Source organism: Mauremys reevesii, linkage group 17, assembly GCF_016161935.1.
Source record: "Mauremys reevesii isolate NIE-2019 linkage group 17, ASM1616193v1, whole genome shotgun sequence".
In the NCBI taxonomy this organism is placed as follows: Eukaryota; Metazoa; Chordata; order Testudines; family Geoemydidae; genus Mauremys; species Mauremys reevesii.
In genome coordinates, this window is record NC_052639.1 from 5,115,339 (window position 1) to 5,135,849 (window position 20,511).

The 20,511-nt window shown below is 39.6% G+C and overlaps 1 protein-coding gene across 5 annotated transcripts in view; it reads left to right on the forward strand.

The window, feature by feature from the left end:
• GPATCH8 (G-patch domain containing 8) overlaps nucleotides 1–20,511 on the forward strand; it is an 83,253-nt gene that overhangs the window by 19,053 nt on the left and 43,689 nt on the right. For 3 of the 5 annotated variants that reach the window (XM_039504148.1, XM_039504150.1, XM_039504149.1), the window contains exons 2-3: nucleotides 2,633–2,707; nucleotides 13,966–14,038. In XM_039504148.1, coding sequence (XP_039360082.1) covers nucleotides 2,633–2,707; nucleotides 13,966–14,038 — 148 coding nt within the window. Of the gene's footprint in view, nucleotides 1–2,626; nucleotides 2,708–13,965; nucleotides 14,039–20,511 lie in introns of those variants that run through there. The other 2 variants (XM_039504151.1, XM_039504152.1) reach the window with 2 other exon arrangements.

The window sequence follows — 20,511 nt, forward strand, 5'->3', positions numbered from 1 at the left end:
GAGAGAGTCAAACGTGAATAAGAGGGGACCAGTGTACTTGGACTTTCAGAAAGTCTTTGACAAGATTGCACACCAAAGGCTCTTAAGCAAAGCGTGCAGTCATTGGAGATCCTGTCATGCATCAGTAACTGCTTAAAATATAGGAAACAAAGGATAGGAATAAATGGTCAGTTTTCACAATGAAGAGAGGTCAATAGCATGGTCCCGCAAGGATCTGTACTGGGACCTGTGCTGTTCAATATAGTTATAAAGGATCTGAAAAAGGGGGTAAACAGCATGGTGGCAAAGTTTGCAGACAACGAAAAATTACTCAAGATAGTAAAGTCCAAAAATGGCAGAAGAAATTCAGTGTTGATAAATGCAAAGTGTTGGAAAACATTGGAAAACACAATCCCAACCACACAAAAAAAATAGGGTTTAACTGATTGCCATATTTGGGGTTGGGAAAGAATTTTCCCCCAGGACAGATTGGCAGAGACCCTGGGAGTTTTTCACTTTCTTCTGCAGCATGGGCACAAGTCACTCGCAAGTTTAAACTAAAGTAAATGGTGGGTTCTCTGTAACTTGGAAGTCTTTAAATCATGATTTGAGGACTTCAGTAACTCAGCCAGAGGTTAGGGGCATTATGCAGGAGATGGTGGGTGAGGTTCTATGCCCCCAATGTGCAGGAGGTCCCTTCTGGCCCTAAAGTCTGTGTCTATGAAAATGCCAGACAGGAGAAGGGATAAGAAAGAGTTGGATGGTAGGACATTTCATCAGATGGGTTCAGGAATATTTTACTCTAGGTGTGGAATCCTAGAGCCATTGTAGTTGGCGAGAATTTTGCCATTGCTTTAATGGGACCACAATGTCACTCTAGATTTTCAGATTAATGATCTTTATAATAAGAGGAAGTTTGGGATTAGGACTTGGTTGCTATGAGTGGAATAACATTTTTATATACAGCCTTTATTTTGTGACTCAGAGCTCATTTAAAGTGAAGCTTTAATCAGTGGTAATTAATTGGCACTATGAAATAGGAAGAGCTTCCTTTGTGACACAGCTTGAGTCCACAAAAGATATGGAAAGAATTCAGATAAAATGTGGTCAATTTAATGTTTCCTTTTTACCAGGTTGCAATAAATGTCAGTTATTCTGCACATGTGTGTAAATTGTTGTTTATGGTATAAGTGTGTGTACTTCCATTAAAGATTTAATGTTACAATATTTGATGTCTGTGACTGATTCTAGACACAATAAAAACAGAAGTATAAAATATATCAGTTTTAATGTGCCACATAGAAGGGTTTGGGACATAAAAAAACAGATTAAGAGGTTGATTTCCCCCCACACACTCACACACACCCCCAAAGTCAATAGAAAGCGTATTCCACCAACTCCAAGGGCTGTGGAGGGAAAGAGATGAACAGTGCTGCTTCTACTCTTGCCAACTCCAAGCTCCAAAGGCACTGTAACATCTAAGGCAATGAGTATTTAGTTGTCTAGGAGTTCAAGAAGAAAAAGCTTCAAATATTAATGGGTAACAGTCATCTTAAAAATTACACTTCGGTTTGATTTAACGTTTTTTATAATTAGTAGGTAACAGCTGGGGTTATTGCAACTGAGATGACTAGTATTTTTCTTTATTTTTCATCTTATTTGATTAGTGTATTTGACAACACTCTGCATAGTCGGTGTTTCCCATGTTCTTATGAGCCTTTCACACCGCTGCAGGTGAAGGGACATTTTTAATTGTAGGAAAATATAGTTGGAAGGCCTCAAAAATTGGCAGGGAAGTTCTTTTGAAATTGGCTAGATTTCAAGTTGACCCGGTCCCTTTATAACCAAAGTGTTACACTTTATCCATGTCTTGGCAGGCAGTGCAAAGGAGGAAATGGTAGGTAGGCAGAGAAGTCCTTCTGCCAACCCCTGGTAATTGCCTGGTTGTCTGCAGGCAACAAATCAGCCTCTTTGGTAGCCCTCAATGTACATTGTAGCAATTTGACTTTGATGTCAAAAAGGACAGCTATGATGGCGGTTGGATACACAAGAGAAGAGAGGTGGCATTAATCTGGTGACTTGCTTTAGAGAAGAAAATCTTGCAGCCTTTTGACTATGACCAATGTTGGGTTTCTGAAGTGACTCGCCATCAAATGTTGGAGATGGTTTTCTGTTCACATTTTCTAATTGAAACAATGTGTATAATTTTGTTTTACTGAGATTCAGTTTCAAACAGTTTAGATTCATCCAGTCGCAGATTTCAGTGATGCACCCTATATGGACTGTATCTGTTGTATGTAAGAGTAATTTTAATTTTACTGTGATTTTTATCCTACATTATTTCCTCCAATCCAATGTTTCTTATGATTAGAATTTTCACTTACTTTACTAAAAGTAGCATGTGGTGTCAGTTTAAATAATTGTCTGGCATTCTGAAACCTTCCTAGTTTATGAAGGTCATCAGTCCAGCATAGCTAGGATTACATCGGACTGACATTTTTATGTCCTAATTATTGGAGTCTTATTTAATTAGTTTTCTTTTGCTGTCTAGTATAATGAGTTTGGGGCTCAATTTATATTGAGAGTGGGAATTGCATAGTTTTGGGAAATGTCTTGATTACCATAGAGAAATAACAAAAATATTCTTTTGCAGGGTAATCACTTTGATCAATATGAAGAAGGACACTTGGAGATTGAACAGGCATCTCTAGACAAGCCAATAGAATCGGTAAGATACACATATCATCACCATTGGCCCACCAGCAAATTAGACAGTGATCGGATGGGACTTGATGTGAATGCAGTTAAATTTGACAGGACCCCGCACTAGTGTGTAAATAGCTGTTCAGGGATATTCTTTTCTAATATACTTGCATGTCCTGCATTAATGTTAAGTGGGCCTGGGCTTTAAGCTTTAAATAGTAATTTTTATAATCTAGGTTACTGTAAAAATAGTTCAGCTTGATATTTGAGAAACTATTTGAAATAATACATTATTTATGGAAAGTTAGTTTGCTAAATATTAATGCATTTTGTTGAGAAGTTAGTTTATTTTTGTGAACCTAATGAAACAGAGGAGTAAAATGTATTTTGATCCTTTTAGCTTACGTTTCCTGAATAGCCAGATCATCAACTAGTGTGTATAACAACTTAATAAATGCTAGAACTACCATTAGCAGTGAAGAGAACTGAATTTTAATTAATATACTTCAATAATGATAAAACCTGCCCGTAAAATTATATTTCACATGAACTACACAGAATGTTGTTTTAAAAAATAATTTTATTTTGTTGAATTAGGTATGGCAATTAATATCAAACTGTAGAATGGGGAAAGGTTTTTTTGGGTAGCTTTTCTTTTAAGCGTCTGAATCTTTTAACTTTGCACAGTATCACTTGCTAGTCTCAGACGTACAGTAACATTTCTTATTATGCTGCCTAAATTTCTCCTGGAGGTTCAGCATTTAACATTAGTGCTTAGATGCAGATATTCATTTATAGTCTTAGTGGTGTGAAATCTGTGATGGAAAAATAAGGGGAAGCTTACTGGTGGTCTGATTTAGGCTAGATTTTTATTAAAGATTAGCACTTTTCAGATAGCTTTTTCCCTGATAAAACTAAAATTGACTCTGAAGTTTCATCACGATAGTGTCCTCTTTTTAAACTGTAGTGTTAGCAAAGGATCAATATATATTTGCATCCTGTGTAGGTTGGTGTTGTGTGTGTCTGTGTGCGTGTTTAGATGTTTACAGAAATTTACACAACTTGGGGTGTTCGACATTTTTCTTCCGCAGCAGTTGGCCCATATTAGCTAAGCAGCCATGATCTGGTTTGTATTGCACGGTCTGCCTTTTTTAATTTCTTCAGGGTTTCCTTTCTCCCTTCTTATTTCTGTTCCTCTGGTCCAGTGAACACTGCATATAGTACCTATTGTCTTAATGTGCTGGCATGATGCTAGATTTAGGCATGGCAGTAATTGATGACGCATGAGATAATGCTGCAGAGGGGGGAATTTGCATTTGATGTTCTGCTGAATAGTTCAGTCTTGTGTTGTGACATGAGAATCTTAACTGACATGCCAAGCCTACTTCCCTATGTAAATGTCATGAGAAATAGCTAGAGTTGGCATCTATTCCATACCACATTGGGGATTATCATTAGACAGATTATTCAAATGTTATCTACAGGCTAGACCAAGATCTTATTTTTACAAATGTTTGTTTTTCCAGAATAGAGAAACAAAGCATATAGGTGACAAATTAAAATACTGCATCTATGTTCAAAATTTAAATCCCTTCTGGCTATTATTATGGAATAGTCAGATATATAAAATTATACAGAAAATGTAAGTACATCATATGCCCAGTAGTACACAAAGCCTAGGAAGATAGTCACTGGGTGACCAGTGTGTATGATATTTGGCTGCAGTTTGAGGAGTTTCAACAGCAGCAGAAACCTTAAGTTAAATTACAGCAGAAGTATTTATTCTTACATACATTGTAGTGCAAATATAGGGACATTATCAAATCTAAATACTTTAACTTGGGCAGGTTTTTATTTTAATATATAAAATGTACACAATTCGAAGTCTCGTGTCCAATAGTAAAAAACACATTTAGTGGAGAAGACAAGATGATCTGCCTTTTTTGGGGGGTTGGGGGAGGAGGATTCCAAAATAATTCCTACCACGCAATTGGTTACATTTTTTTCCCTTCTGTCTGTAGAAAGATAGGCTTTTAAAAAAATAAAAAAGCGTAAACATTGGGAATTCAGGACTTGAATTATGTTGCATCAAAGAGAGAGAAATATATTCTTTAGAGGACAGACTACTAAAAAGTTCTATTTTATGATCTGTTGGGTCAAGTGTGTGTTTATAATAAAATATTTAATCTCCCCAAAAATATTTAGTGACCAGTTGTCTGCTATATCTTCATAGTATATATCAGAGGACTGGCTAGTAATTATTTTTGGGGAGATAGGCTTTTTAAAAAATACATTTTTCTATAATGACAGGAATTTAAAAGAAAAGGGGGAGGGGGTAACCAACCTCATTTTAGATTGGGAACCAAATTTTACTTTTGAAAAAGATGGATCATCTTTCTGTTCTCTCCACTAAATATGTTGTTGGTGTTTAAGATAATCTACTGCTATTAAGCTTAATATTTGTTACATAACCTGAAATTATTAAAAATTGCTTAAGATCCCAAATTGTTTAACAGAGCATATTTGTAATCTTTACAATTGCAAAATTACAAATACATTTTAAGTAAATAGGAGTGGGGTTTTTACCTTTTAAAATCAGAGTTTAGTGTTCTGTGTTCCTCCTGCAAGAGTTGGGTCTCATACCTAAAGCAGCATGGGGCATCAGAGTTTTCTCTGCTTTGGGTGTGTTATGTCATTGGCTCTTCCAGAAGAGAGAGTAATGATCATGAGAGGTAAGTAAAAGGAAATAATTTTAAATATTTAGTTTTAAAATGTGCTGTATTTGCAATTTTGAAGGTTACCAATTTGTTGTATTAATAATTTATGATCTTAAACAATTCTCTGTTAGTGTTTCAACTCCCCTTTTCGAAAGAAATTTAGCTGGTAGCACTAACAACCCAATGCTGCACCATTGAAGTCAATGCAAGTTTTGCCATTTATTACAATGGAAGCCGGACCTGAACCCCTAAGTGTTTTTATTAATAAAGAAAACCTGTTTTTAGCAGTGAATATGTTAAAGCATTTTTCAGTTAAATTTTAGGGTTAGGATAGAGAATTAACAGAATTAAAATACATCCTATTAAAAATAAGTGGGTTTCTTTAAAAGATTTTTGGATCTTTTAGGAATCTGAAAACTATTTGAAGCCTAGTAACTGTAGACCACTTTTGGAACTGCCTAGGGAAAATGGCTTTGCTTGGAGCATACATTTTGGAGTATCATTGCTGAGTTTAGATCCATCTCTGCAGCATTATCTGTTGAGAGATGCTGACTGTACTGCTACAGCATGCAACTCAAAGGTGGCTGGAATCTCATAGGTTTGGGAGTCTACAGATCATTACACTGTTTAACTGTTTTGAATTACTGTACTACATATTTAAAAATAAATAAATAAAGCAGTCTGCAGCAGCTAGTGTCCATGGAAATCCTACATTGTACTGCAAAGATGTCTCTGGACTGAGTCATGATGAGAATATAACTCAGGTATATCTTCTTATGGAAAAGTAGGATTAGAACAAGCTAGTGAAAAGCAGAATTAGAGGAAGCTAGTGGCTTGGAAGTCAGAGGTAGAACAATAAAGGTAGAGTCTTAAGAGGACTTAAATTTCCAAAATGTTACAAGTTAGTGAAATGATACCAAGATTTATTTTTCCTTGAAATTCTTTAAAGAGGAAAAACAAATTTTTGTTGGGCTAAATGAGAACCAATTCTACATTTCATAAAAGGGAGAAAATATTCAATATAGATTTATGCAAAAAGTGCAAGTCATTGTTCATATTTACAAATCAGATGGCTATGGAATTGGAATCCGTTTTTTTTTTAATTAAAAAAAAAAAAGCAACAGTGAACTTGTCTTTAAGGCAGTAGATCCTAGTTTTTACAAGAAAAGACTGTTGTCCTGTTTTAAAAGGTTCTGGGCACTCTCAGCTCCTCCTGCTGAAGTAAATGGGAATTGTTGGCACTCAGAACCATTTAAGTTTTGAAACAAGCAGTCTGATTTTCAGTTATGTAATGAGCTGCACACATTTGATTTGAAACATTGTAGGAAAGTGCACTATGTGTAGGTTGTGGAGTGGGCAGTTACCAAGTATGCTGATTTACTAGAATCTTTATTGTCCTTAATGTTTTACTAAGGAAATTTTGTTTTAGACCGTTCTAGTTTTTTTGTCATGGTAATACGACTTCAGGAGTTCAGTGTTAGTCAGGCCTGGTCTACACTCCATAGTTAGTTCGGCATAAGCAGCTTATGTTGACCTAATTATGTCAGTGTACACACTATAGCCTTGTCCTGCTGATGCAAGTGCCCTACTACACCAACATAACTCCACCAGAGGTAGGGCTTATGTCTAAATACTTAAGGTTTACTTACATCTGCTGTTGACTGTCTTGTCAATTTCAGGGCTCCATACTGGAGCTCTGAAATTGACAAGAAAGCCCAGCTGGGAGTGAGAGGGAAGCTGGTCTCCCAGCAGGAACCTGCATAGAGCTGAGAGTGGCTGTAAGTCAACCTAACATAGGTCAACTTAAGTCTGTAGTGTAGACATGCCGTTAAAGTGACTACATAAAAATCCACTGTCCTCTCCCACTACACCCAGTATGCAGCACGTCAGAGTTAAATCCAGTTGTCATTGTCACAGGTTGGAAGTGAGACTGCACATCATTCACTTACTCTTAAGCTTCTTGTTAGTTTGTCCTTGTCATAACTAACAAATATCCTTTTCCTATATAGTTCTGCTCAGTTGCCTGAGAAGGCTCTTTAAACCCTGCCGGGGTTCAGATTCCAGGTGTTACTTGTTGAAGATCACAATTCTGTCCTCTCATCTAGAAGTCTACAAAAGCTTCTGAAGTTGGCTTTTGTCACATGGCATATCTGTGCAGATCTGTGGACTCCACTAGTTCCAAAGTGTAACCCGATAAGGCTGCTGATTTGACATTTAGCAGTAGCCATAAGTGGACAGCGCTATAAATAATATGCGTCTTGAAGCTGAATGGTGTAGCATTACTGTTCGGCTTTTCTCTCTAGTTTTCATTGTGTCATCTGTAGTGAGCTATAGGTTTTGTGTTGGGAATCTTTAGAATCTCTTGTTTGCATGGGTTCACCCAGTGGCATCCAGTCCTTGCTTATAGGTAACTTGATACACAGTCAGCACAGTTTACAATCCACTCAAGAGATGTATGGTTCTTGTTTATGCTGAAATCAGATTAATAGTATAAAAGGAATGTCTCTGGGGTGGGGAGGGGACTTTGGGAGGAGAGGGGGTGTTAGACAAAATTAGCCTTTGGCATATTTGTAACAGTTCAACATCTATTTGTTGTAATCATTTAGTTACGATATTCCTCACACAATGCCATCTAAACCCTTTGCGTCATTTCCCTTGTATAGGTGTCAGTTTACATCTGCCAGGGCCATTGCTGGGGACTCTTACTGCAGGAACCATGATCAAGTATCATTGGTACATGTGAAAAGTAATTAAATAAGGCTGTTTTGTCTAGTGGTTAGAGTACAAGACTGCGTTGGGAAGCCTGGGTTCTGTTCTGTGGGCTCTCACGGACTAGTTGTGCTCTTGGACAAGTCACTTGAGATAAAATTTTCAAAAAGTGACTTAGCCAAGTGACAAGTCCCATTGACTTTCAGTGAGATTTAGGCTTCTAAATCATTTAAGCCAATTTGAAAATGTTATGCTTAATCTGTGTCCCAGAGTTCCCTATCTGAAAAATGTGAATGATCTCTCTTTTGTTGGAGCTTTCTGATCTTGGGATGAAATGTGCTGTATAAGTGTCAAAGTAATGTTAAAATACCTTAGCAGTAAAACACATTAAAAGATACTGTTAACCATTCACTAATCTGTTACAGTAATGTGACACCACATCATTGGTTAAGAGGACAAATAGCATGGCTCTTGCATACGTAGCTGGCTAGTCCTGATAAACTGTCTTGATTGCCTGTGAGTTTTACTGTATTATTTTAGTCAAAAGTATATTGAGTGATTTTGTTCACTTGGCTGACTTGACAACTTTTAATGTGACTCTCACTTCAGAGCTCCTTGTAGCATAGTTCCCAAGCATGCCATTGGCCAGTCTAAGGAAACAACTCCTTCCTCAGAGTATAGGCAGATATTACTTTTATAACTCACCTGCCTATACTCTGAGGAAGGGGTTGTTTCCTTAGACTGGCCAATGGCATGTTTGGAAACCGGCACACAAGCATAGAAAAGTACAGAAAGGAGAACTACTACAAAATGGGGTTGATTTATTCAAAGGGAGCATCAGTTCTTGACACCAAGAGGAAGACCTCTGTAAGTAAAAGGGATTTTCCTCTAGAGATGAACAAAATTAAAATATTATTCCAGAAAAAGATCACAAGCCAGCAGCCTAGCTGCAATGCTTTGTGCTGCTGAGTGAGAGATTCTCATTTGATTAATATTGTGTCTCACTCTAAAGGCCAATAGGAGCTAATAGCACTGCAAGGCTACATTAGCTCAGTTCCCATTTGTGACCCAAGCAATTCAACCTCTGATTTTAAGGGCAGCATTTAAACTGCGAAGAGAGTTTGTGCCAATCTTCCTTAGCCAGAGGTCTGTCACAATGATGTGGAATGAAGAGACAGTTGGAAAATGGGAGGGGATCATCATTAATCTCTTCAGAGTGTAGGCCTCACTGGAATTTAATACCTGACTCTTCAGAATGTTATCTTCACAATAGCAACAGAAAATATACCATTTCAGCTGCCTGTTTTTAACTATCCAGCCGTTTCACTGCTTAGTCAATGCCAAAAATTGTGTGTAACTAATTTTACATCAGAAACTATCTATACATTCAGTGCCATTTGGAGAAAATGCCATCTTTTTCCTGGGAACTGAGATGCAGTAAGATGGTTTGTTGCAAGTTGAAAAACATGATCATCCTCTTGAGTGGCTTTGTAAAAGTGCTAATGTGTATAACTCTTCTGAATTTTTCTTTTTTTCCCCCTTAACATTTGTTTACCCCTTCACTGTGTCAGTCACAACACCACTTTTGAATCTCCCTGCTGGTCTTGACTCGTTAAATTTATTTTATGCTTTCACTCCTCTTTAATAAATACATTACTTGCAAGCAGTGAATTGAAAACACAGCAAAAGAAAAACGACCATTAGTGATTGGACAGTTTCTTACTTTGTGTTACATTTAACTGTTCTTTTGACAGCCCAGTTTTTAAAGCCAGGTTCGTATGGAAATGCTTTCACTCCACTTGCACTGCTTTTGGAAATAGCCTACTGCTTCATCTGTCTGTTTATTTTAGTGCATTCATGACACAACACAGTCAGCACAATGTCTCATCTCCGCTTAACAAAAGATTGTACGGTAGTTCTTGTCCTTTTTTAAAAATGCAGCCATTTTTGTCAGCATCAGCTTTTTAAATTTGATTCCCATAATCCTTTGTCAGGTACAGTTAATATGTTAATGTAGAAGGAACAATTACGTGTAATAGCCACAAAATAAGTGGTGATCTGTGGCCCCATTTTACAAGAGGAACATGCAGTTGTTGTCACTGTGGCATAAATGATCTGCAGCGGTTACACTCACAGGTAAGTTCTTGTAAATCTTAAAGTCTAAGACGCTCTTCCATGGTATTCATGGTTGGAAACTGTATTTGTTCGTTTTTCTTTCACTCATATTGATTTAAACATTAATTACATATCTTGGCATATCCTTACTCCTCCTCATTGTTTTTCAGTGTAGAACTAACTAATGCTTCATAGAGAGATCCCATAGTATGGGAAGGACATTGTTGTACACTCTGGTCTTGAAAAAGTGAGTGAGACTAAAATGTTTTGTTTTACCTGCAGAGCAGAAGAAAAAGGTTTCTAGTCACTAGAATGGTTTTTTTGGGGGGGAGAAACACATCCAGGCACACTGCAAATCTCAAACTCTTGTGCTCTTTAGGTCTGATGCACCAGTGGTGATCACATTTTTCAGTCATTTACTCCAATGAGGAATGAGTGTGTAAAACACTGCTGTTCTGACTTGGGATTTTTGTTCAATACTTCATTACTGAATTAAACTAAAATCGTAGCATTTTTATTAGCTGACTTTTGGATACAATGCATCATTCTTTGTCACAACCAGATAACTCGTTACAGTTCAGGATATTCTGTAATATCATGAGTTGTAATGGGTTGCATAATTAGAAGAATTTATGACTGCAAACTGTATATTGAGTTTAAAGACACTTTTGAAAAAAGGCTCTTTAGGCAGTCCTGGAAATTACAGGTCAGTCTAACTTCAGTACCAGGCAAATTGATGATTGAAATTATAGTAAACAGAATTATCAGATGAACATGATATACTGAGGAAGAGTCAACATGGCTTTTGTAAAGGGAAATCGTACCTCCTCAATCTATTAGAATTCTTTGAGGGTGACAACAGTCATGTGGACGAGGGTGATCCAGTAGCTATAGTGTAGTTGGACTTTCAGAAAGCCTTTGACAGCGCTGCTCACTGAAGGCTCTTAAGCCTTAGGTTGGATATTAGGAAAAACTTTTTCACTCGGAAAGTGGTGAAGCACTGGAATGGGTTCCCTAGGGAGGTGGTGGAATCTCCTTCCTTAGAGGTTTTTAAGGTCAGGCTTGACAAAAGCCCTGGCTGGGATGATTTAGTTGGGAATTGGTCCTGCTTTGAGCAGGGGGTTGGACTAGATGACCTCCTGAGGTCCCTTCCAACCCTGATATTCTATGATTCTATGAAAGTAAGCAGTCATGGGATAAGAGGGAAGGTCCTCTCATGGATCAGTAACTGGTTAAAAGATAGAAAACAAAGGGTAGAAATGAGAGATCACTAGGGTCCCCCAAGGATCTGTACTAGGACCAGTGTTCAGTTTATTCATAGATAATCTGGAAAAAGGGGTAAACACGAAGTTTGTAGACAACACAAAATTACTTAATATTCAGTAAAAGCTGTGTTATCTAGCACTTTACCGACCAGAAAGCTCTATAAATTGGCATTTCTGATCTTCAGTAGGGTCCGGTTGGAATGGGGCCGGCAGGCTCCCTAGCTGACTCTGCATGGCTCTCTGGAAGCGACAACGTGTCCCTGCTGCTCCTAAGCGGAGGAACGGCCTTGGGGCTCAGTGTGCTGTCCCCACCTCGAGTGCTGGCTCAGCAGCTCCCATTGGCCAGGAAGTTTGGCTAATGGAAACTTCAGGGGTGGTGCCTGCGGGTAGAGGCAGCGCGCAGAACCACCTGGATGCACCTCTGCCTAGGAGCAGCAGGGATATGTCGCTGCTTCCGGGGAGCCTCTAAAGGTGAGCACCACCCAGATCTGGCACCCTGAAACCTCTTCCATGCCCCAACCCCCTGCCCTGACCCCCCTCCCGCACCCAAACTTCCTTGCTCTTAGTTAACCAGAATTTTTGATTTACCAGCACCCCCCCATTCTCCAACATGCCGGATAACAAAACTTTTACTGTAGTTAAGTCCAAAGCTGACTGCAAAGAATTACGGAGAGATCTCACTAAACTGGATGACTGGGCGAGAAAATGGCAGGTGAAATTCAATGTTGATAAATGCAAAGTGTTGCACATTGGAAAACATAATCCCAACTGTACATACAAAACGGTGGGGTCTAAATTAGCTGTTACCACTCAAGAAAGAGATCTTGGAGTCATCGTGGATAGTGCTCTAAAAGCATCTGTTCAATGTGCTGCGACAATCAAAAAAGCTAACATGTTAGAAACTGTTAGGAAAGGGATAGATAGAAGAAAAAATATCATAATGTCACTATATAAACCTTTGGTGCACCCGCACCTTGAATACTGCATGCAGTTCTGGTCACCCCATCTTAAAACAGATATTAAAATTGGAAAAAGTTCAGAGAAAGGCAATGGAATGATTAGGGCTATGGCACAGCTTCCATTTGAGGAGAGATTTCAAGACTGGGACTGCTCAGTTAGCAAAGAGATGACTAAGGTTTTATAACATCGTGAATAGTGTGCAGAAAGTAGTAATTACCCCTTCACATCACACACGAAGCAGGGGTCACCCAATAAGTACTTCTTCACACAATGCACAGTCAACCTGTGGAACTCTCTGCCAGGGGATGTTGTGAAGGTCAAAGGTATAAATGAGTTCAAAAAAGAATTAGATAAGTTAATGTAGGCTCTTAGCCAAGATAGTCACCGACTCAACCCTTTGCTCTTGGGTGTCTCTAAATCTCTGATTTCCAGAAGCTGCCCTTGATGATGGGGGATGGATCATTCAATAAATTGCCGGTTTTGTTCATTCCCTCTGAACTGTCTGCCACTGGCCATTGTCAGAGACAGATTGCTAGGCTAAAAGGACCATTGGTTTGACCCAATATAGCTATTCTTATGTTCATCCTTGTATTTTGTTTTCTGTGAAGGATTCTTTTGTAAAATGTAATGAACCCTTTTTCTTTAGTTCAAGTCAAAAGCTGACATTTATTGCTGCACCAATACCTTTCAACTTATTTTATCATGAACTAGCTCTTTTTCCTTAGGAAGATGAGACATTATGCTTATTGTTTCCCTTACATGCACTAATGGTTCCTTGCTGTTAACTTATTGCTAGGCCTGTTTCATTCTAACATCTTAGTATTTTTGTTAGAGTACATGTGAAATGCATCACCCAGTCTGTGCTTGAGCTCATTTTATTTGATTTGGTTTTTTTGTTTTGTTTCACTAACCTCACTTTTTTTCAGTTTAATATTGGCTGCATGCTAGTTTATATATATACATATATATAAAAACCCAATCAAGTCTAGCCTGGATTTTGCTATGATTGTGTTTTGGTTTCTAGTGGTGGGGCAGTCTTGCACTTACAACTTACTCAGTATTATAAAAGCCTGACACAAAAACAAAATGACTAAACACGATGTAGATTTTCTTTACAAAAACAATCTAAAAGTGGTGCTGTCTAGGTGATGGATATGATTGTATAAATAACTTGATTTTATGCTTTTTAAATGTTTTTTAGTGTCAATTTTTTTATTGGTACACTTTATTTTCTCCCATATTGCTTTTTTATTTTAAATGTTATGCACAAAAGTTGCCCAGAACACCATCAGAAAGTGACCCACCCCGATACCCTATCCCCCTTGAAAAATTCTAGCCAGCAATTTTTTGACATTTGTCTTCCCTTTTATTGGGCATATATTGCCTTTTCAGTAGCATTTTTTTTGCATGCACATATGTAGAAAATCTCTTGCTCGTCTCATGTTTAAATGTCAGTGGGAAGGGAAGAATATATTATTGGAATATTTTTGGTTTGTTTTCTCTGTTCTGTCTGTCAGGATAATATTGGACATCGCTTACTCCAGAAACATGGGTGGAAGCTGGGCCAGGGATTGGGAAAATCACTTCAGGGTAAGTTCAAAAGTTTGTATTTGAGAAACAGATTCAACACCAGATTCATTTTTTTAATTGTTAATTGTTTCTGCTGTTTTTCTAGCTTAGATTTCCCCCAAATGCCAATGTATCCACACAAATGCACTGGTTAATTTTCATGTTCAGAAAATTGCCAGTGGAAGCTGTTGCCTCCCTTAAATATAGAGGTGTGTGTGATGTAGGTTTGTGAATCACCTTGTCTGTTTTTGGAGGGAGAGGAATTAATTGCATATCTAGTAACAGGTAGTTTGCGCAGCTTATAAAATTACATTTATCGGGCTGGAACATGCAAATGTTTGGTGTTAAGGGGAACTTGCAAATAAAAAATAGATGTACTGACTTGTGTGAACATTTGATGGTGTCAGAAGCCATTAGAAGGCGGGTAAAAGGGCCCACTGATGACTGAAGTGGTGGCAGAGGTTTTGTATGGATGGGACAGGCTTATTTCGTTGAAGAACTTTACTAATTTCCATAACTCTAGCAATATAGTTACTATGGGTATAACATGTCTATTTGAGACATTTTTTGTGCTAGTTGGTACCAATAAGCTGCTTACGTTCTCTTGCTGTGCCTAGTCCACATTCTTCCACCAATTATACTACAGAAGCCTGACTCAAATCAGCGTGGTAGGTTGCACCAGTTTAATTGAGGGAGAAAATTGGCTCTGGCTCCTTTGTCTGCTTTGCAGTGGTCCTTATTTATTTGGTAAAGAATTTGCAATTTGGGACCTGTATCCTTGCAATGACCCCATAGAGGAGAAGTGTTCTCTGCTGCAGAAGGCTTTTGGAGAGGAATTAAGTCCTTTTGAACTGTGAAAATGTATACTAAAAGCCTGTAGAAATGAAAGGCGCTCTAACTTCTCCAGTGTGTGTACATAAACAAGGCTGCATCTAATGATCAAAACACTTTTCATTTCCTCTAACACGGTGGCAGTTTAAACTCCATTTTCTTTGTTAATGCATGGTATTTAGACAGTTCTCTTGTACTAGTGTTGTAGCCCCAGTTCAGGAACCTGTTGTAATTGACATACCTTGCAAGGGCTTCTGTATTGGAATGGAGTTTACCGCACACAGGGAAGTTTTGATCAGATCTGTTCCTGTTATGCCCAAGTGTGTCCCAAATAAATATAGAGGTACCAGAGATCAGAGAGGAAGCTAGATACACCGCTCGTTGCCATTGAGTTTAAAAGCAGATGCTTAGGAGTGAGGCAGAGGGGAGATGCCACCGAGGCCGGGGACCTCCATAGGTTCACACAAGCATCTTAACTTTATATGCACATCGTAGTTTGTGAGCCTTTTGAATCTTCTCCCTGCCTTCTGCTGATGGGTATTTGGATCTCAGGTGGGGATTGAAACTGACTTAGAGTTGCAGGGAAATTGTCATGGGGATATTCTCACATCTCCCTCTTTTGTAATTAAGGTGAAGGGGAAAAACCATCCAACCCACTCTGAGTCAGTTTTAATGCATTCTTTTCTGAGCATATTGAATGTTGTAGCTGAAAGGTGCTATTGAAGTGCAAAGAATTGTTCTCTATAGATAACATAAACTGGAGCTCAGGGAGAGGAGAACTTCTTTGTTCCAGTATTGCTTGATCGATGTATGATGATGTTTCAAGGTCCCTCCCTCCTGGTTATAGCTAACAAGAGAACTTGTACAGAATAGCCATGGCACTGACACTGTTCGTTTTGAGTATTTTTTAATCCCACTGGCAAGTTGTCTTTTTTCTTTGTTTTTATTTAATTTTTGAATGATATAAAATTCAGGTAGCTACATCCAGGAAAAGTAGTAGCAGGGCCTTCACGCTTGCTTTGTAAGCTTGAGAAGTAAAACCACTTCGATAATGCACTGAAGATGGAAGAGAATCGCTAGGAAAACAGATAAAAATGAGCAAAGCAGATTTCCAGGCATGTTAGGAATAAGAAACACAGAGCTTTGGTTGCTTTATCCATGCTGACTATTTGCTTAGTGCAGAATTAAAACAGCTAAAACATTTAGTAAATGGAACTAAACATACTAAAAACATTCTATGGCCATCATCAGATTTAGCTAAAGTAGTCGAAGGAGATCCACTTTTTAACTGTCCCTTACCATCAGCGGTTATGGGTGCAGATTAACACCTGTCCTTGGCTGCAGCATGCCATTTTTACAAGGGTGCAACCCTTTAAAAGGTTTTTGAATATTTATTTTGCTTATACTGCCAAGTCCTGCTCTCTAAAATGGTATGGTCATCTGCTCTGAAAGCCTACCAACCTCCCTGCAAGAATCAGATTAGACTTTGAACCACTGAAATGAGGATGAAAAATACTTACCGGAAGATCTAAAACACGATGGCTGGATTGTGTCAACAGACACCTGTCTCTCACAGGCATCCTACCCTGTAACACATTAGGTTTGGCTCAGGACAGCACATCGTGAAAGTGCATAACACCTTTAGTGGTCTCTACATTGTCTAAGCAACACATGAGAACCAATCATGTGTTATCAGCTGGGATGACTTTGTGCATCTAGTCACATGATTAACTTCTGCAGGTTACAAAGTTGATACTTTTCAACATGCTTTTTCATTTTTATGTAGTTTTTTAAAAGTCTGATTCTAGGCATCTGAGCAAGGGCTTCCCCTGTCTTCCAGTTAACAGAGTAGGGAATAGGTATATGTCACCGTATCCATGACAATCATTAAATGGTATACCTCCTCAAATGGAGTCAGAACATTTTCACCCACCCCTTCCTCCGGAGTTCCTTTAAGAACAGTTTTCTGTGCCTCGATACAGCTGTGTCTCTGAGGTATGTTGGCTGTGTCTGTCTTTGTAACATGGTTCAAAACCAGCATAATTCTCCATCTTCCCTGCCTGGATAACAGCTGGGAGTTTCCAAATTCACACAGTGGCGGAATTAACTATAGCTGTTGTAGTACTGATTCTTCCATATGGTAGCTCATTCTTCACAAAGTTCCTAAAACAGGATAATGCTGTGCATAGTGGAGTTGTTATATGACTGTTACAAGATATCAGCGCCTTGGTAACTGTTTTTGTAATGCTGATCTATTAAGTGATAAGAACAGGAGTACTTGTGGCACCTTAGAGACTAACAAATTTATTTGAGCATAAGCTTTCGTGGGCTACAGCCCACTTCATCGGATGCATAGAATGGAAGATATAAGAAGACACACTCTCTCTCACACTCTGCCATACCAGCTCCAAGAGGCTAATTAATTAAGATGACCTGTTATCAGCAGGAAAAAAACTTTTGTAGTGATGATCAAGATGGTCAATTACAGACAGTTGACAAGAGGTATAAGGATAGTTATTACACTACTTGAATCTTTTTCCATATAACTCAGCCATTCCCAGTCTCTATTCAAGCCAGAGTTAATGGTATCTAATTTGCAAATCAATTCAAGCTCAGCGGTTACTCATTGGAGTGTGTTTTTGAAGTCTATCTGTTGCAAAATTGCCACCTTCAGGTCTGTTACTGAGTGGCCAGAGAAGTTGAAGTGTTCTCCTACTGGTTTTTGAGTGTTATGATTCCTGATGTCAGATTTGTGTCCATTTATTCTTTTGCGTAGAGACTGTCCGGTTTGGCCAATGTACATGGCAGAGGGGCATTGCTGGCACATGATGGCATATATCACATTGGTAGATGTGCAGGTGAATGAGCCTCTGATGGCGTGGCTGATGTGATTAGGTCCAGTGATGGTGTCACTTGAATAGATATGTGGACAGAGTTGACATCAGGCTTTGTTGCAAGGATAGGTTCCTGGATTAGTGTTTTTGTTTTGTGGTGTGGTTGCTGGTGAGTATTTGCTTCAGGTTAGGGGGCTGTCTGTAAGCGAGGGCTGGTCTGTCTCCCAAGATCTGAGAGAGCGAGGGATCGTCTTTCAGGATAGGTTGTAAATCTTTGATGTGCTGGAGGGGTTTTAGTTGGGGGCTGAAGATGACGGCTAGTGGCGTCCTGTTACTTTCTTTGTTGGGCCTGTCCTGTAGTAGGTGACTTCTGGGTACTCTTCTGTCTCTGTCAATCTTTTTTTCACTTCACCAGGTGGGTACTGTAGTTGTAAGAATGCTTAATAGAGATCTTGTAGGTGTTTGTCTCTGTTTGAGGGATTGGAGCAAATGTGATTGTATCTTAGAGCTTGGCTGTAGACAATGAATCGAGTGGTATGTCCTGGATGAAAGCTGGAGGCACGTAGGTAAGTATAGCGGTCAGTAGGTTTTCGGTGTAGGGTGGTGGTTGTTACTATTGTTTATGAGCACACTAGAGTCCAGGAAGTAGACTGCTTGTATGGATTGGTCCAGGCTGAGTTTGATTGTGGGATGGAAATTGTTGAAATCATGGTGGAATTCTTCAAGGGCTTCTTTTCCGTGGGTCCAGATGATGATGATGATGTCATCAATGTAGCGCAAGTAGAGTAGGGGCATAAGGGGACAAGAGCTAAGGAAGCGTTATTCTAAGTCAGCCATGAAAATGTTGGCATATTGTGGGGCCATGCGGGTGCCCATAGAAGTGCCGCTGACTTGAAGGTATATATTGTCTCCAAATGTGAAATAGTTGTGGGTGAGGACAAAGTCACAAAGTTCAGCCACCAGGTTAGCCGTGACATTATTGGGGATACTATTCCTGATGGCTTGTAGTCCATCTTTGTGTGGAATGTTGGTGTAGAGGGCTTCCACATCCATAGTGGCCAGGATGGTGTTTTCTGGGAGATCACCGATGGATTGTAGTTTCCTCAGGAAGTCAGTGGTGTCTCAAAGATAGCTGGGAGTGCTGGTAGCATAGGGCCTGAGGAGAGAGTCCACATAGCCAGACAGTCCTGCTGTTAGGGTGCCAATGCCTGAGTGCTTGGCTACACTTGAGAGTTGCAGCGCTGGGAGTTTACAGCGCTGGTCATCCAGCTGTGCAGGGCCAGCGCTGGTGTGTGGCCACACTCACAGCTACCAGCGCTGGTGTGTGGCCACATTTGCAGCATTTGCAGCGCTGTTGGGAGTGATGCATTATGGGCAGCTATCCCAGTGTTCAAGTGGCAGCAACGTGCTTTTCAAAAGAGGGGGGTGGGGTGGGGCGTAGTGTGACAGGGAGCGGGGGAGAGAGAGAGAGTGGATTTTTGGAGCCAACACTGTGTGTTAGCTTCCTGTCTTGCAAAATCAGAAAATGTTCCCGATCCCTTACCCTTAACTCTTAACTGCAAACAGCCTGCGTCCAACGGACTCCCTTTCTCCCCTCTGCCCCCGCTGTTTCTGTCAAGCAAACACTCCCTGCCTGCCTCATTCACAGGGGTTATCTCATATGATTGTTCACAGTCAGGTACAGATTGATCACAGCAAACAGGAGGTGTTTGATAAGCAGCTCCCGGAGCTCTGAGTTCACAACAAAACAAAGAGAGGCTGCATAACAAAACAAAGAGAGTAATTTAGTTAAAAGCATTCTGGGATATCTGCTAATACCCTGGAGGCCAATAACAGCGCTGGTGTGTGGCCACACCTGACGAGCAGCGCTGCATCACCAGCGCTGCACTCGCTACACCCCAAGCAGACCAGGTGTTCAGCCAGCGCTGCAGCCAGGGAGTTGCAGCGCTGGATGTGCCTTGCAGGTGTGGACGGTTACTAATTGCAGTGCTGGAAAGCCTCCACCAGCGCTGCAACTCTCAAGTGTAGCCAAGCCCTAAGATGATGGGGCAGCCAGGATTTCCAGGTTTATGGATCTTGGGTAGCAAATAGAATACTCCTGGTCGGGGTTCAAGGCATGTGTCTGTACAGATCTGTTCCTGTGCTTTTTCAGGGAGTTTCTTGAGCAGATAGTGCAGTTAAGTGATAATTAAGTGATAATTCTCATGCTTAGTGTTCGAAGACCACTGTCCTAAAAGGACTTTCATAGGGTTAAAATATAGCTTCTCTTAACTTACGTATTTAAAATAGTAGTTTTAAAATTGAAGAACATACTTAGATATATCAAATATCTGCTCTGATAAGGGCTGCCACCTGTGACCCTACTACCATTATGAAGCTGACTGCTTTGAACCAAATATTTGGTTCAAAGCATACATACACAAATTCAGCCGGGGCATTTGTCCCCTCAGCCCTATATCTCTCTCATGTTGACACATTTTTGGTAAACAGGTTTCATTATTATACACAGTACAGGCATGTTAGCCAAACCAATAGCCAACAAACATTAAAAAGAACAAAAAAACACAGAATAAAGCTCCTCAGTTGCCTAGCAACACCTTCAGCACTGACAGTAAAGAGTGGCTTGGGGAGGTATTTTGCTCCAGAGATTGTATAAGGGTGGTTTTGTCAGGAGCAACATCATGGCAATTGCAAACCATTTCTCCTTTTTTCTGGGAGAGGAGAGTGGGGGGAGTGTGTGTGTATGTGTAAGAGATGATTCAGGGGCTTGGCTAGTTGAAAAAGTTAGATCACCAATAGCATAGGTGCTGACTCCGTGGGTGCTCTGGG